At 42.5% G+C, this 17,192-nt stretch overlaps 1 protein-coding gene across 1 annotated transcript in view; it reads right to left on the bottom strand.

The window, feature by feature from the left end:
• Window positions 1–17,192, bottom strand: part of TBXAS1 (thromboxane A synthase 1) — a 290,659-nt gene that overhangs the window by 216,603 nt on the left and 56,864 nt on the right. The window contains exon 3 of the mRNA XM_063133347.1: window positions 5,288–5,381. Within this exon, the coding sequence (XP_062989417.1) occupies window positions 5,288–5,381 (94 nt within the window). The remainder of the gene's footprint in view (window positions 1–5,287; window positions 5,382–17,192) is intronic.

The raw sequence follows: 17,192 nt of genomic DNA, 5'->3' as shown, positions 1-17,192 counted from the left end.
GAGTAAAAGGGTTAAAAGAGGTTACCCCAAAACACAACTCCTCACTGCTCTGTGGATAGCAGAAAAGCCCCTTGGAGTTGTTCCACCATTACAATCTGCATGTTCACCTGCCTCTTGCGCTGGCCCAGGCAATGGTGGTGGTGGTGAGGAGGAGGAGGAGCAGTAGCTCCCACTGCCTACTCACCAGCTCTTTGCCTGTCAAGAAAGCAAGTGGTGGCAATGATGAGAAAGAGGACAAGGAGCAAGAGCCGTTGATGACAATGGTGGTCAGAAGGTAGACTCAATGAAGGAGAGGCCCTGTTGAGGGCATCTTGCCCAAGAGCCCTTGAAAACCTGGAGCTGGAGTTGGGGAGGGCACTGAGTGAGGTCAACAACAAGGTATTTGGGGAACAGGGTGAGCGGTAATCCCCAGAAGAGGTTCCACTGACAATCCCTGGAGCCCTCTGGCCCTGCTGATCCTCCTTGCTATTGCTGCTTATTCACTTGCCTTCTCCAAGTTGTAGCTAGCAGAAGGAGAAGGACCTCCATTCATCTCACCCTCTTGGTGTCTGTGCAGATTGGATCCAGAGGGAAAGGACAAGCAAATTGGCAGTAACAACAGTTGAGAAGAGGAGGTGACCCTTTCAAGGAAGAGGTCCACTGTGGGCATTTTGACCATGATATGGGGAGACATGATAGAGGCATACAAAATTATGTAGTATGTGGAGAAAGTCCCTCTCCCATAATGCTAGGACCCACAGACATCCCGTAAGCTAAATGGTGAGAGATTCAGGACAGATAAAAGGATTTATTTCTAGAAGGAGTATAGTTAAACTCAACAGGATAGAGCTAGAAACGCAACAGCAGTATTCACTGCTGAGATGTTCCTAGCTCTATCCTGGTAAGAATTCTAAGGCCTTTCTCACCCCCAACAGGAATCACCTTCTCCTATATGCACTTAGGCCTTAGCTAGACCTAAGGTTTATCCCGGGATCATCTCGGGGTCATCCCTGTTCATGTTAATGACACACAGGATATCCCGGGAGCAGGCAGGGACGACCCCGGGATAAACCTTAGGTCTAGCTACGGCCTTGGTTTTGCAACCACCAGGACCTTTAAGGCTCAAGCCCAACCCTTATTCAGTACTCTCTCTTTGGGTAGTCACAAGCAGGAGACGTAGGATTGTATCAACAATGAAAGCTTTATTAATTACAATAATAAGTTGTTGAATAATAAACAAATAACTCATTTAAATGATCTCTCCTACCAAATAAGATAGATGATCACACATTCAAACAATCCTCTCACAAACATCACAGACCTTCACTGAATCCTTGACTCACTCTTTTGCCTTTCTCCCCACAACTCTACCAGATCATTTCCCTATCTCTGATCTAAATCCTCTGTCATCTTGTCACTGTCTGCCTCCCACAGGCACAGCACCCAGTTTATATAACACACACACACTTCACTTCTCTTTCTCACTCTCTCACCCAATCAGTTCACCATTCTCACCCTAGAGATACTTACCAAGCCATAGATCTATAAACAAGAATACGGTTATAAACATAAATTCAGCATGCACAGATGTGTAATGTCATAGCTGCCACAAGATGTAGCGATGGCCACCAATTTAGATAGCTTTACAAGGGGATTAGACAAATCCATGGAGAAGAATGCTATCAATGGTTATTAGTCCTCATGGCTATATATTACCTCCAGGATCAGAAGCAGCATGCTTCTGTATACCAGTTGCTGGGTGACAAGAGCAAGAAGATGCCATATCACCCATGTCCTACTTGTGAGCTCCCCACAGGCTGCTGGTTGGCATTCCTGGAAGCTTTTGGTCAGATCCAGCATGGTTCTTCTAATGGCCCTCCAAAACATGGAGACAGTCCTAATCCCTTAGTCAACTATGGGAAGGGAAAGATCCATGCATTCACAGTCAGCTAGAGAAAGCCAATGTTCTCAGAGAGCTGGACTAGAATTTGAGAGGCCTTCAGGTCAAGGTGCATTATTGTAAAAGAGCAGTGAAGGCCTCTTTTCGGAAGATCATTGAGAATCAATGCAGTTAGAGTGATAATAAAGCACTTTACAAAAGCAAATTGCCATGCTAATGATTACTAAATTAAATCATGACTATTACACATTGGGTGGTATTAAATATACTAGACATCTTGCTTCTCTCCTCCAAAGAGCATCTTGGCCATCCTTTGGAAGATTGTTTCTGTTACACACTTCATTAACCTCCTGATGGGTACCGGTGCTGTGAAGTTTGGCCATCACAAAAATCAGAGGGGAAGTAAAATGGTTTCCCAATTAAAAATGACAGTATTGGCTGAGAGGGGCTGCTCTCACAGGCCGGGCTGGAGAGACGAGCAAGAAAACAGTATAAGATTTCAGATCTCCAGAAGAGGATGTAGTACTGTGATCCATACTTTTTAAAATCTGTGTGCTCACAAGCAAAGGGGTATAAGACACTATCAGTCTCACAATAGCTAGGAGTCAACCTAAGATGACTGATTGGGCAGTTATATTTTACTTCATAAATGCAGACTCTTGATAGCAGTTATTCTAGGTAATTATGCAGACTATGCCGGCAAGGTTTGTCCCATATTCGCCTCCACAGGTGTGTGCAAAGGGTGTGTCAGATGTGCTCAGGCACACCCTAATGTCTCAGGAAATAAGCATCAAATTGAGGGGGGCATTGCGTAGGGATTCAGAGGAGGTTTGAGATGCTGTGAGAATGGTCCTCCAGCTGTTCTGCTGATTCCCACACACACCCAGCGCCCCATTGCTTCTGGCAGCAGGAGCAAAAAGGAATCGCTCTGCTTGGAGCCTCTCTGCCAGGAGCCAAACTTCAAATAGGCCAGGAGGAAGGACCCCAAAGGCTAATAATGCCTTGTAAGCCCCTTCTTTGGCTAGTGTCACCATAAAGCCTCACCAATTCTGGGCCCTCCTGCAGTCAAACAAGCTAAACGCGGAGTAGGGCATCAGTGTCTACATTGTTTAATAAATAAACAAATAAAAATAATGTCCTTTATGACTGAATATTCAATAACTGTTCACCTTTAAAAAAAATCCCTGAGTGCACACCCTAATGAAATGTGCTGCACACGCCTATGTTCACCTCTCCAAAGTTCCCCCCTAAAGAATTTGTGATTTTTAAGTGTGAATCACTCCCGGTTTTGTACAATTAAAATCTTTTCTTCCCCGGAACTCTATCCACTATTTGAATTTGTATTCACATGTGGAGGCTGGTAAACATTGGCTGAAGAAAAATATTAAAATGGCGGGTATTTAGATTGCACGTTGCTAACAGTACACAAAGAATAACTGTTGAAACACTCATCTTCCAACCAAGCTGGCCAGGAAGATTCTTAGAATTTAGGTACATTCTCCTCCCCTATAGATAAATTAGAAACATTAATTTATATATGATAGATAGATAGATAGATAGATAGATAGATAGATAGATAGATAGATATGGCAATGTGGCAAGAATGAATTGTCTAGTGAACTGTTGGCTCACACAATTATGCAAAGGTAATGAGCTTTTACTGCACGTTCTCTTCTAAATGACAAGAGCTTTACAGTTTTCTGTTTTCAAGTTTCCATGTAAATGTCAGGACAAGTGGCAGGTACGTACTCTCCCCTCACTGCCATTCTGTCCGTCTCTGCAGGAGCAACTCCAAACCACACGTGGGCATTTTACTCTCTTTGTATTCTGTAATTAAAACTAGGACCACAGAAAAACATGTTTTCCACTTCTTTCCCCTTCAGCTCACCATTTGCTTCTTTAAAGACCTAATAATAATAATAATAATAATAATAATAATAATAATAATAATAATAATAACCCACCTCTCCGTTTGGATCGAGGCAGGGAACAACTATAAGTATAAAATACATAAAAATGAATTAAAATTAAAACATCCTAAAAACATCCTATTCCGTTGGCTGCTTCCAGTTTCCAGTTTCGACAGCTTCTTGCCCCTTGAACGAGGGAAGCACTAGCATTCTAGCTCCAAAATTATACGAGGATTGATTTCAGTTACTCCGTACAGCTTTGCATTTTGTTTGTCTTTACTTCCTTATCAAAGGGTGTTTCTTTGGCAGATGTGGAGTGAGGAACAGGCAGGCACTTTCTTTATCTTTCCTGCCCCTGCCTCCCGCCCCCTCCATCCTCCCCAACAGCTATAAAACAGTTCAGCCCAGCCAGACCAAAACCTAGATATGACAAAGCTTGCCCAGTCTCCTCCCCGTGCTCCCAACAACCGCCCCATTTCCCATTCAACCGAAGTGGGCCACTCAGAAGCAGCAGCCCAGGAGTTACAAGTAGGCCAGACGGGAATAAATAGAGCAAACAAAGAATATCCTGTCCACTCTAGGAGAGGCTAAAGAAAGAGTGATGTCTCCATTAAAATTCAAGGCAGGGAAGCGGCATGCAGCCTGTCAACAGCCTGGCTAATAAAATAAAATAAAGGAGGTGGGGGGGAGAGAGAGGAAAGAAGGAAAGGCTTCGGATGGAGAATGAAGGAAAGCGTATGATAATGTAGATGCAGAAAGATTCCAAAGCCACTTCACGGGCACTTTACAGTGTTACGATTTCACTCATCAAGTCAAAAACGAACAAAGGGCAAATCCACACCATCGTCTCTGCACATGTGGGTCACTTGAAATTGTGGCACACACTGGCTCCTCGCCTATGGCGAGCCACTCATGCGCAATCACCGGTTTTGCCCACATTTATGGGGCGCATTTTTAAGCTCCAAGCTTATTTTCCCTGGGACGGCACGCCAGGGGATTTTTTGTATCTCCACCTCCGAGGGTGGAGAGAGAGCGGTTCACCCTCAGCAGTGAAGGCTGGTGGCTCCAATGTCGGTGGGGCAGTGAATCCACTCCAAGTTTCAGGCAGAGCCAATCAGAACTCTAAAGGAGCTGCCCAAGGTACCGACGCTTGTAGGAATCTGGCTTCTAACTATTGGAAGCCCCATCCCAAGTCTCTTTGCATTCTTCTGAGCATTTGGAACGCACAGCTTGCAAACTTCAATCTGTCTGTGTATAACCGCAGTGGGTAGAATCCTCAATGAAAGTCGACTTTGAGGATTCTGATAGGTAAGTTGTTTTTAACCAGATTTGTAGTTAAAAAATAAGATTATTGTGAACTTGAACATTTTCAACCCCTATCCCGTGGACTCATGTTACTTTGAGCTTCAACGTGCTCAAAAGGCAGGATGTCGGTAGAGATATGCATCCATTTTCTTTAAATCGTTCTTGAAAAGACGCCACTCAAAGAACATCTTACCTTGCGGAAGAATAGCAGGTTTCCAATGAAAGGCAAAGTTGGAGGGTGGCGGATGGCCACTTTCTCCAGCCTGGAGAACCCAGAGGTGGAGCACCTACAAAACAAGAAGGAAATAAGGTTAGCACCAAGCCACCCCAGGACTTAAGAGAGGGAGGGCTCTGGAATGGAAGAGGCAGAGCAATAGTGTGATACCCCTTCCCTTGGGAAGTCTGCAGTATGAAAACATTTCTACATGAGACTTCTATTGCAAGCTCGCGATTGGCCACTCATAGAAGTTTGCAAGTCCCTTACATGACATCGTCAACCCCTGCACTTTTTGAGCTTTATCCCACATTTTAAAAGATCAGAGATAAGCAGATAACAAACATTAATGCGAGATATCAGCAGTGTGAAACGACAGTGTTGTGCTACAATACTGGCACTAGATGGCACTGTATAATGAAACATATAGTAAAGAAGTTTTCAATTAAAATCATGTGTCCCCTGTGTAGAGGAGCCCATCATAAACCCGCAAAGAATCTGGAAGCAGAAAGCCCTGATAAGGATGCAGGGTTTCAGCCTTGTGCGATGAACTTCTTAGACTGGGCAGGCATCTGTCAGCAATCTTACACTAGGGGCTGTCTTCACAGCACAAGGTTGGCACTATCTCCCTCCTCTCTCTCTCCTGAGTAGTCCTGATGCTGAGGAGGGAGTGCGGGGCTTCTGAGTGGCCTTCTTGGTCCCGGAGCTACCCCTACCCTCTTCCTGGTGGAAGGCGACCAATCGCTGGTCACCTTCCAAAAGATTCCACCCCAGGTTGGCCCCTGATTGGTGGCGGTGTGACATTTCACGGCAAAAGCACCGTGTTGACGTTGCTCCCTTTGAAAATGTTGGGGTAAATCCCCGACATTTTCAAAAAGCAGCATTGCGGGGAACACCCACGGTGGCTACGAACCTGTGTCTACATCATCTAACCAATGGGGCACTTATCCACAGCCACCGTGGTGCTTTCCTCACGTGTAGACAGCCCCTAGATGTTGATTCCCAGGCCTGGTATCGCCTTATCTCAAAACAGAAGTCTGGGGACCAAGTGCCAGCACTCAAATGCCAAATACACCTGGATAAAATCAGAATTTTAAACATTTAGCAGTTGTGGGCCACTTAGACCAGTGATCTTGAAGATTTTTCACTTTGACACCAGGCACCACCACCGAGGGCCACAGCTCCCCCTCGCTCTCTGCATCATCCAAGCAAGACCTCGTTAATCAGTCTACCAGGCAGGCAAATTCCAACAGGCTCAATGGGTCTTTGGATTAGCATTGGATCTTTTTCTCATCACTGAAAGAGTGTCCTGCTCAGAGCTCTATTCTTCTCCTCCATCATCATATTTTGCCCTTTGGCCTTGGACGTCAGTGTTATCATCTAGTGGCATCTAGCTATGTGTGATTATTAGATGTAAGAAAATTGAAAATTAAACTCATATGAGACCATAAGTGAAAGTACTTCTGAATGTGAGTGTGGGTGTGCTTGGGAATCCCATCACTAACATATTTCAGCTTCCTCTGGCCCCTTAGGTTCACAGTGTTTGCTTGCTCCAATATTCTAGTTCTAGGCTCTATTTAAATTCCTGGTTTTAACTTATAAACCCCTTAAAAGCTTGGGACCAGATTACCTGAAAGATTGCTTTCTCCCATACACCTACCCAAACCCTAATATCCCCTTTGGAAGTCCTGTTCCATGTGAGACTACTAAGGACAAGGACTTCGTTGTGGTGGCCCCACAGCTATGGAATAGCTTCCCCAGAGAGGCTCACCTAGAATCTTCTTTATAGTCTTTTTGGTGTCAGGTTGTAAAGTCCTTTTTATTCACTCAGATCTTTTTTCTTTCTTTCTTTCTTTCTTTCTTTCTTGGGTTCCCAATGTTTTAGTCCAGTTTTTAATCTGAATTGCTAATTGTTTTATTCTGTCTCCAACTAGAAGACAAGTTTTGCAGCATAGTTATTGCTTTCTGTTTTTAATTATTGTATATTTTCATTTTAATGTTTTATTTGTTTTTGCTCTGGAAGCCACGCAAAGGCTGTTTGTTGATGCTGCCATATATATTTAATAAATTATTGCTAAACATACATATGAGTAACTTAGTATTTTATAGCCTTTCTTCAGAACCAGAAGGACTGGAAACTTCAACCTGAGTCTACATCAACATAAATCAGAAAGAACAGAAGGTTGAACTGATGTGAAAGATGCACATTTAAACAATAATTTAGCTTTTGAAAGGAAAGGAGTACAAAAGACAAGTCATTTGTTTCATCATTTATAATCATCATCATCATCATCATGAAGTTATCCTTCAAAAACTACGAGAAGCAGCTATGGTACAAATGCTTAAGTTTCAGTAGTAGAACTGCCAAAATACTGTCACTGCACATTTAACTTATGCCAGATGTGTTGACTAAATGATTGCTCAGCTACTAATCAACAAATTAAAGCAAGACACAACATGGGAGAATTGAAAAGTGAATCTTGAGCCCGCCCCATGTAACACTGCATTGGCTGATACTACTGAATAAGTCAGGACGTAATTTTTGTAACATCACCTTTGGAGCTGACCATACATGCTTTTCCTTAGAGGAATTTCAAGGTAGTGTGTGAAAGCAGTAATTCTTCCGAATCACTAGACCAGCCTTCCTCAACCTGGTGCCCTCCTGGTGTTTTGGACAAAAACTCCCAGCATTCCTGACCATTCACCATGCTGGCTGGGGCTGATGGGATTTGAAGTCCAAAACATCTGGAAGGTACCAGGTTGGGGAAGGCTACACTAAAAACATCAGACTAAGCCCTAGTTAACTTAATCCTAGTGGCAGGAGATCCATTATTATCTGTCATCAAAAGCAAACTAGGCCAAAAAAATAAATAAAATCCGCAGGTTTTACAATTCGCACAAACTCTTCCTTCCTCTTGGTTGCCAGCTGGTAAGTAAGTCCAGAGATTGCACCTTTACATGAGTCATGACAGTGTCTATAATAAATTATAAGCCTACTAAACACCTCATACAAGACCACCAATTTTTGACTCAAGGCTAACGTTACCCACCAGACAGCAATAATATTTGGTGATTTCTAGGCTAGATAGATCTCATGTCAAAGCATTATGAAATAAGCACCTGTAGCACATACAAACTACAGAGATAACTATTTCTTTTAAGGGGGTCAGAGACAATGGGGTCAACTTTTGCTAAGTTTTCCTTGCTCTGTTTAGTATGTGCTTTAATGGATGTGTTCTCAACCACCAGAGCCTTTGGAACTGGGAATGTCGAAACATTCATTTATATTGTGCCAGAAATGTACTAGGTACTAAAATAATATCAAATACAAAAATAGATTTTGACACATCCTAAGATCTTTGGCAGAGGATAACAGATACATTTGGTTTCTGTATATTAAAGGAGTAAGGCCTTAGCTAGACCTAAGGTTTATCCTGGGATCGTCCCGGGGTCATCCCTGTTCATGTAAATGACACACAGGGGATCCCGGGAGCAGGCAGGGACGATCCAGGGATAAACCTTAGGTCTAGCTAAGGCCTCAGTCTATGAGATGCACCCTGGCTACTCGTAAGCCTCTGAACTCAAGAGGCTTAAGAGTATTCCATGCAGAGTTGGAGGCACCTTGCACCTCCCGCTTTGAATTTTAGCTAGATGGGTGATTTCGCCCATCTAGTAGAGGCTTCAGGGAGGGGGAGGGAAGGAGGAGGGGGATGGCTGAGGAGACCTTGTAGGCCTACATCCCCAGTCTTCTCCCCTTCCACTTCCCAGGAATGCCTCCTTCTCTCCATCTCCACACTCCATTTTATGAGTGCAGAGGGGTAGCTGGCATAGTTCTCTCCATGCCAGCTACCAGGGGAGGGAGACAGGGAGGCGAGCACTGTTTCCTGGCTCCAAGCTTGGAAACCTATCTACAAATCGGAGCCTGGGAATTGAACAATCGTATGTCCCCCCAGAAGCTGTCCGGGGTGACATAGGATTGCTCCCTCCATGAAACAAGAGTATAACAGTAAGCAGTATGGTAATGAATAAATTAAAAAGACAAGCTAACATTATTATGAGGACTGGTTACAAACCCCAAAGAATTTGTGAACTATTAATGTCCAACTACATCTTATCTTTACAATGAAGAAACCACATTTGAATTTGGACTTCCAAACATCTGCATATTTTAACTGAAAAAGATCTCATTCTCTAAATATTAAAGTGATTTCAGGAATGTTAGACTGCTATATTCACTAGCAAAGTTGGAGTCTTCAGCTATAAAAATAAATAATGATACAGGGTCTTGTGCCAGCCAAATCACTATAATTCACAGCTGACATCTTCTCTATTCGGAACATACTCAGACTCAAACTAGGAATCTATGGCAGAACTAGTCATGAAACCTGGCCCTCCCAGAATCTCAGTCCAATACTTAAAACATAAAAACAATCTTCCCATCATACCTCCAGAAGTGAACATCTAGTACCATTTCTCCCTGGCTAACTTTTGGATATGTTATTACTTTTGCCATACAGGCCTTTGCTTTAGTAAGGAGCAAATGAAATTTATTATAAATTAAAAGGTTCTATTTTGTTTGGGCCTTTTTTAAAGTTTAAAATGCAATTTCACGAAGGAGTATAAAATTTCATAACATTTTTTCATCATGTAATTACATGCCTTAATTATGTAATTCGACATCTTAATTGCATAATTAAAAGGACATGATGTTTCAGCTTAATTAGACATCCTAATTATTATGCATGTTCATATGCTAGCATTGAGATCCCCCCTTTGCAAATGTAGAACAAGTGCTCCTAGATATATCTTCAGCCATTTCTACATGTCAATAGGATGAATGCATTCTGATCTGAATACATAAAAACACACACATATAAGCAGAAGGAAGCCCCTGCACCTGTAGAATGCTTGAATAATATTCTTTGCCTGTATTCTTCCATCCCTGAGAAAGAGCGGGGGTCTCACAGGGGCCAGAGGTATCCCTCTTTAAAACATGAATAAGGAATTGGTTGTAGCCTCAATGAAGCTCCAACTGCAAATATTAAACTGCTCAGGGAGCCACAACAAGATTGTACTTGCACATTCCCTCTCATGCACCCAAATGCTCAGGCACTGGGTCATTCATATGGTCTACTACCTCAAACATGTACAAATCGGTGTGCACCGGTGCTCACCTCTGCTTTTATATGCCTTGAGTATCCCAATATTTTTTATTTATTGAAAACCTATGGATTAAAAAAATAGATAAGGCAAAGTCAACAGTCAGCAAAAAGACAGAACAGCGTGAGAATTATCATCATTTCCATCGTATGAACCATTAAAAAAAAAGAGAGTTATACAAAGGTTTCAAAAAAAGCAGACCAAATATCCATATATTTACCCACTTGCAAGTTGCGTCTATATAACACTCGTTCAAAAGTTGATGATGTTGTTAGGTCCTTGATCCATTGCATTATGGGAGGTGAATTTGTCCTTCCAATGTGATAATATAAGTCTTTTGGCTGTCATAAGGGCTCTGAAGACCCATCTGCACTGACCAGGTGAACTTCCAAGAAGCCGGTAGGTAATTTAGGAGGAGATGTACATTATTCCATATTATAGATTGTTTCAGTACAAAGTTTATCCTTATTATAACCTCCTCCCAAAAGGGGGCAACTACTGGGCATTGCCAAAACATATGAGTTAAAGAAGCATTAGATCTCCAACAGTTATGCAAGTTAGACAAACCCTTATTGAAAAGGCATTGTGGAGTCCAATAGACCGGAAACATTTTTTTTTTTTTGGCCAAGTGAGACATAACCTAAGATCTACAGAAGCTTCAGATACAGATGCTAGAGCAACCATCCATTGGTTAGGCAAGATAGGGTACTCCAATTCTCTATTCCAATCTAGTCTTAAACTATGAGTATAGTGTTTACTTGCTGCTTTATATATGGGTTGTGGATCTACGTGTCAGTTCAGCTGTTGAAAGTGTTTCTAACAATGCTGGAGACTCTGAAGCTGTAAAAGCAGCTGGACCAAACCTAGATTCCAGCAAGTGTTGCAATTGCAAGTATTGCCATTGAGCTGTAGCAGGTAAATTATTCTTAACACACAAATCTGAAAAGGACAAAAACTTATCATCTGAGCCTATTAATTGATCCAAAGTAAAAAACATATTCTCTGCCCATGTCCTCCACAGAAATGTTTTCTTTCCCAATTTTAACTCTGGGTTTCCCCATATAGTCAATTTAGCATGAGAGAATAGATCAAACTGTAATTGATGTGATATTATACTTCACATCCCTCTAGCAGCCAAAATTGTAGGAGGGGGGTTACTTATTCTGATATAATGAGAACCGAGCACTGTTCATTTGGGAATGGTTCTAATGATAAGGCTTCCAGAACTGACCATGGTGGCATTTCTGAGGGAGCAGATGATGACCAGAACTTAGTATAAGACACTAGGTAGGCCCGATGGTACAAAGCTAGGTCTGGAAAACCAAACCCACCTACTTTAATTGGAAGCTGCATCCATTTCAGAGGTATTCGAGGTGGAGAAGAACCCCAGAAAAATTAATGAAACAAAGCATTAAATTGTTGAATTAATGAAACAAAGCATTAAATTGTTGGAAGAATCATTGTAATTCTTTGCCTTACAACGAGTGCAGAGGGGCTGTATTCTTCCATCCCTGAGAAAGAGCAGGGGTCTCGTAGGTGTCAGAGGTACTAAAGAACCAAAGGGTGTGGGGGAAAGAGCACTAAAAAGTGGAGAGGACAAACCTTTAATAGATTAAAAGAGTTCATTATGGTAAGTCCAATGAGTCTGGGTATTTAACCCTTTCTTAGAGGTAATTCCCCTTATACAAACATCTCCCACAACACACACATGGAAGCATAATAATAATAATTTTATTTCTTGCCAGTATAGCCAATGGTGAAGGGTAATGGGAGTTGCAGTCCAATAACATCTGCAGGGCCACATGTTCCCCAAACCCTTGACTGACTGGTTTGCAACAAGTATGTAGACAATAGTGCATTTTCTTTTGCGTTCAGAATTAAATCCCGCATTTTCCCTGCTCTAAAAAAGACTCAGTGGAAGTGCTGGCTAGATACAGAAGCAAAACTGGAGGGTCACAATGTTGTCTACAGAACCTGTAAAAAAAAATGAGTGGGAATGACAAATGCATGATAAATGCCTCTTGTAGAAAAGCCTACTGATGCCTACCAGCTTATACCAGAATAAATTTATTAGTCTTTAAGGAGCTACAGAACTCTTGGTTGTTCTTGAGGTAGAATGTGTGGGTAGAGTTGCGTAGCATGAATAGTTTCTAGCAGGACTCCACTGAACACAGCAAAGGATTGCCCTACAATTCCTAGAATACGCTTTTTAAAATGTTGATTATCACTTTAAAGCGACAACATCCTTTGGCTTATTCTGCTTGGGTTATTTCTGTCTTCAGTACAATACCAGCATATCTTTCCTTTACGTCTGTTCCTACCATTTCTCCCTTGCATAGGAAATTATCTTTTAAAATATACTATAGCTTATTGAAGAAGGGTATTTTCCATCACGGTATTGGACTTCCATTTTGCAATGATTATATGATGGATATTAACCTGCATCTTCTCGCATAACACCATCTGTATTATCTATACCACACATAGGAAGGTTCTTTTCTCATTAGAAAAGCGCTAATTTGAATGAAGCTGCTCCATTCTTACTTCAGCCCTGTTCTTTCTCATGCAAAACAACTGACAGAGCATGGCATGTAAACTCCTTATCTAAAACATGGTTGAGAATTCCAGAGAGTCTATTACTAGTGGTTTCCCCATTTCTGGTGCACATTTGCACACAGTTCAGTGTGCTTTACATCAATCTGACAGTGATGAAATGCCGTCCTGGCATTTCTCAGAAAAAATGACATGATAGCCTAGGCCTCAATCATTCTCGCCATGAATCAGTTTTACATTGCTTTCGAAAGATATGGGTGCATTCCAGGAACAACGCCAGTGCCTGAACAACCAGGAATCTGAAGGGACTGAAAGGCCATCCAGTTTGACCCCTTATGAGATGTCTTTTTTTTTCTTTAAAAAAAAATACTAGTGTGTGCAACATGCACTAGAATTAACATTCTTGCCACCTTCCGAATCTCTAGAAGTTAGATGCATGCGCACCAGATTCAAGAAGAATCTAAGTTGCACGTGCATAAACAATAAAGCACTATAGGCCTATTCAGGCATACCTCCACACGTAGGACTAATGCATGGGGTATGGAGCAGACCCCCCCCCCAACATCCACACGTTGTCGGTGTCCATCTGAAAGTGAGGGCTACATATAAGCTGTAGGCTGCTCCCACCAAATTGTAGTAAGTCTAAATTAAGACTCAGACAGAATGTCCCTCCAACTTCGCTGCCCTTTACGCAGGCTGCAAGAGAGGGCCACTTTCACTGCATTTGGATGAGCCATGAAAATAGGAGGAAAGTGTTTGCACCACTTGGCAGAACCCGGAAATGCATTCACTGCTAGGCTCCATTCTTCCTTCTTTTTAAACCAGGCAGCACTAGAGTGAAGGCAGGAAGCATCGCCTTCACTCTCATTTGACTTCATGATGGCATACAGCAGCCAATGAGATTTGGATGTGTGATGACAGCTGAAGCCAATTCAGAGTGAGGGCAATGTTTCCTGCCTTTAATCTGGCACTGTGTGTGTGTGAAGAGGGGGGAGTTTTTAAAAAAGGCACCAAGCAGGAATAGAAAGCCACACACCTGTCAGAACAACAAAGAAGCAAAGAAAAAGGACAGAATAAGTGAATGAAGAAGGTGAGATGGCACCACTTTTGAGACAAAAGAAGTTTACCAGGAAACTTTTGGCTCAAGCCTAGTTTGAACAGAGACAGTAGTGTTGTTGTTTGTGTTCTAGTTTACCCAAATCTGCTTTCTTGGGTAAGGACTGGCCCCTTCTGACTTACCAAGGCAATTTCCTTCTCCCCACTCTCCTAAACGTCTTTCATAACGGAGAACAGGGACTTGCATGAGCCGGAATGCTTTCCATCTAGGAGAGCAGACAAAAAAGCAGTTTCCTTTTCCAGCTATGGCTGCTGGCCTATTGGCAATCACAAAGCTGAGCCTGCTCTCACACACACCTGGTCTATGAAACAGAACAAGAAACCAGGGAGATGACTCAGTGGCCCCTTATGAAATACACATTCGTCATCTGAAGCTCCTGTTGTTCCCCATTGTTTTGCGAGCAAGCTGCAGCTGGTGACGATAACAAACCGGTACAAAGGGTAATTGGGTCTAGCTCTGTTAGATTACCAGTGTGGGAGATCAGATATATTCTGACAGACCACTGAACTGGCAAAGGATGGGCAGTAGCGAATGCCAAGATTCCCTTCTCTCGCTGCCCCTGTTTCTTTATTATATTCCTATCTCGTCCTGCTCCTGAGGGCCTCTGAGCAGCTAGGTGGGAGGTACTGATCAGTTACAGCTGACCAGAGAGCTTCAAAGGTGGAACATCAGGTGCCTTCAGAGCACTCTTTGACCCTCACAACCTCACTGCCAGCACCCCTTCACGTATAAGTTTTGTCAGACGCAAGGCTTAATTGTTGTGCACAGAGACGTCCCATGCTGTGCAGATGGCCAAGCATGCGGTTTTTACTGCTTCAAGGATAAGTATTCAGAATGACTCTGTTCAGATGACATGCTAAGCCATGGTGGTTAAGCATTTTGAGCTAAATATTATGGCTTAGCGTGTCATATGAAGCATTCCTAACCATGGCGGCTTCAAAACCACGGGTTAAACACATTCATTAACCACTTGCTGCAACGGGGTTAGCGGTTTAACCATGGCTTAGTGTGTCATATGAACAGGCCCAATACGACTTAGCGTGTGGTGTGAAGCATTCCAAACCATGGTGGTTACATTACCACGGTTTAAACATGCTCACTAAGCATTTGCTGCAAAAGGGTTAGCAGCCTAACCATGGCTTAGTGTGTCATCTGAACAGACCCAATGTCTTAGGGATCAGTTCACCCCTTATGTCCCTGCCTGATCTTTGCGATCATCAGAGGGAGCCCTTCTGAGGGTGCCTCAGGAGCACTTGGAGTAGTGTTTAGCATTGCAACATTACCAAGTGCCATTAGACCAGCCCCCACAGTTCAGACATTCAGATATCTTCTTAAGACCCATCTCTTCACACAGGCTTTCCCTGAAGTGTGACCCAGCCAGGTAGGGTCTGTAGTGCACTGAGAGTGTGTAGTTTTCTTGATGGTTAGCATTTATTTTTGTTTTCGTCATTTTCTTGTTGTGTTGGCGGTAATGACGCTGCATGTTCTTCACTTTGATAACTCTGTAGAAAGCAGTGATAAATGTGACTATTATTATTATTTATTACATTTCTATACCACCCCATATCCAAAGCTCTCCGGGCGGTTCACAAAAGAGTAAAACATTGAAAATGATATACAAAATTTAAAACCATAAAAGCGTACCACAGACAGTACACACAAAGACAACATACATCCAAAAACAACTTTGATCCATCAATCAAAGCTAAAACAGATCCAGGATTGATTAAAACTCATCACATGCTGCTAATTGCCTGGGAAAAGAGAAACGTCTTGACCTGGCACCGAAAAGATAGCAATGTTGGCGTCCATAATTGGGAGGCCGCTATTGAAAAGGCCCTCTCCCTTGTGAGCATCTGCTGAGTCTCCCTCGGAATAGGCATCTGGAGGGGGATCTTAGATGTTGAACGCAGCGTATGGGTAGGTTCGTGTCAGAGGAGGTGTTCTGTCAGGTATTGCAGTCCCAAGCCATGTCAGGCTTTATAGGTTAGAACCAGCACCTTGAATCAGGCTTGGAAACATACAGGCAGCCAGTGCAATTTTTTTAATACAATAAATAAATGGCCTAGGGTGCTTCCTGACAGAGCAATTCTAGCACTAACAGTAAGAAGGCCCTGCCTTTCTTTTCCTTTATGGGTTTTCTGTAGTAAGAAAAAAAATGGAAGGAGTGGTGGGAAAGCATGGGAGTTTTACGAGCAGAAGAAGACATCTGGACCCCACTGTAAAATTCCATGAATGAGGAAGGGCAACCAAGAGATAAAAGCCTTATCGGAAAGCACCCCAAGCAGAATAAGAGAGGGATGTGGCGGCAGAATAGACTGAACCATTCCAGGCATTGTAGGTAGGTGTGTTAGTAAAAATGTCTGTGGTCTACTAACTTTTCCTGACTAATCAGTAAGGCCGTCTTAATAAGCAAAAGGTACAATTTAAACGTACCTGGAAATGCTCAAATTCCATGAAGCTGAAGAATGTACACAACGTAATATGCTACTTTACGTAAAACAGGGCCAAAAAAAAAAAAAATTCCGTGCTAAAGAATGGTGAATAAGTTTCACCCAGTGTAAATGAACCAGTAGCAGCTAATCTTCAGAGAAGATTTGCGCAATCTATATTTAGTTTATCCAGGTTTAAGAACGAAACTCTTCAGGCTAACAAGTCAGCAGTATAACTACGACCTCTTTAAAATCTTTCCAATACGCAGATCTGCAGGATAACACAAACAAGTGCCTGGTTATGTTGTGCTGACTTGCTGCTTTCATGCTTGGATTAAAAGCAGCCCCGCTCCTTTAGAGCTGAAACTGGCAGCTAAAGAGCTCCAGGTTTTTCAAAGAAGCATTACAGGTGCACCGGAGAACCTGCCTCAATAGACATCCAGTGATATTTTTTTCCTCCCTCCAGTTTTACAGGCTTGTGTCCCTAGGACAGTATCAATTCTTCAAGTTTAAATACCACGTACGTTTGAATTACTCCGAAGCTGTCCCAGGGCCCTTTGTATAATTTTCTTTGTATAACAAACCTTGCAGTCTTGAACAATGAACAGAAATGCTTCAGTGT

Source organism: Elgaria multicarinata, chromosome 9 (assembly GCF_023053635.1).
Source record: "Elgaria multicarinata webbii isolate HBS135686 ecotype San Diego chromosome 9, rElgMul1.1.pri, whole genome shotgun sequence".
NCBI classification, from domain to species: Eukaryota; Metazoa; Chordata; class Lepidosauria; order Squamata; family Anguidae; genus Elgaria; species Elgaria multicarinata.
Note: the sequence above shows the minus strand (reverse complement) of the source record. Positions and strands in the feature narration are given on the sequence as shown.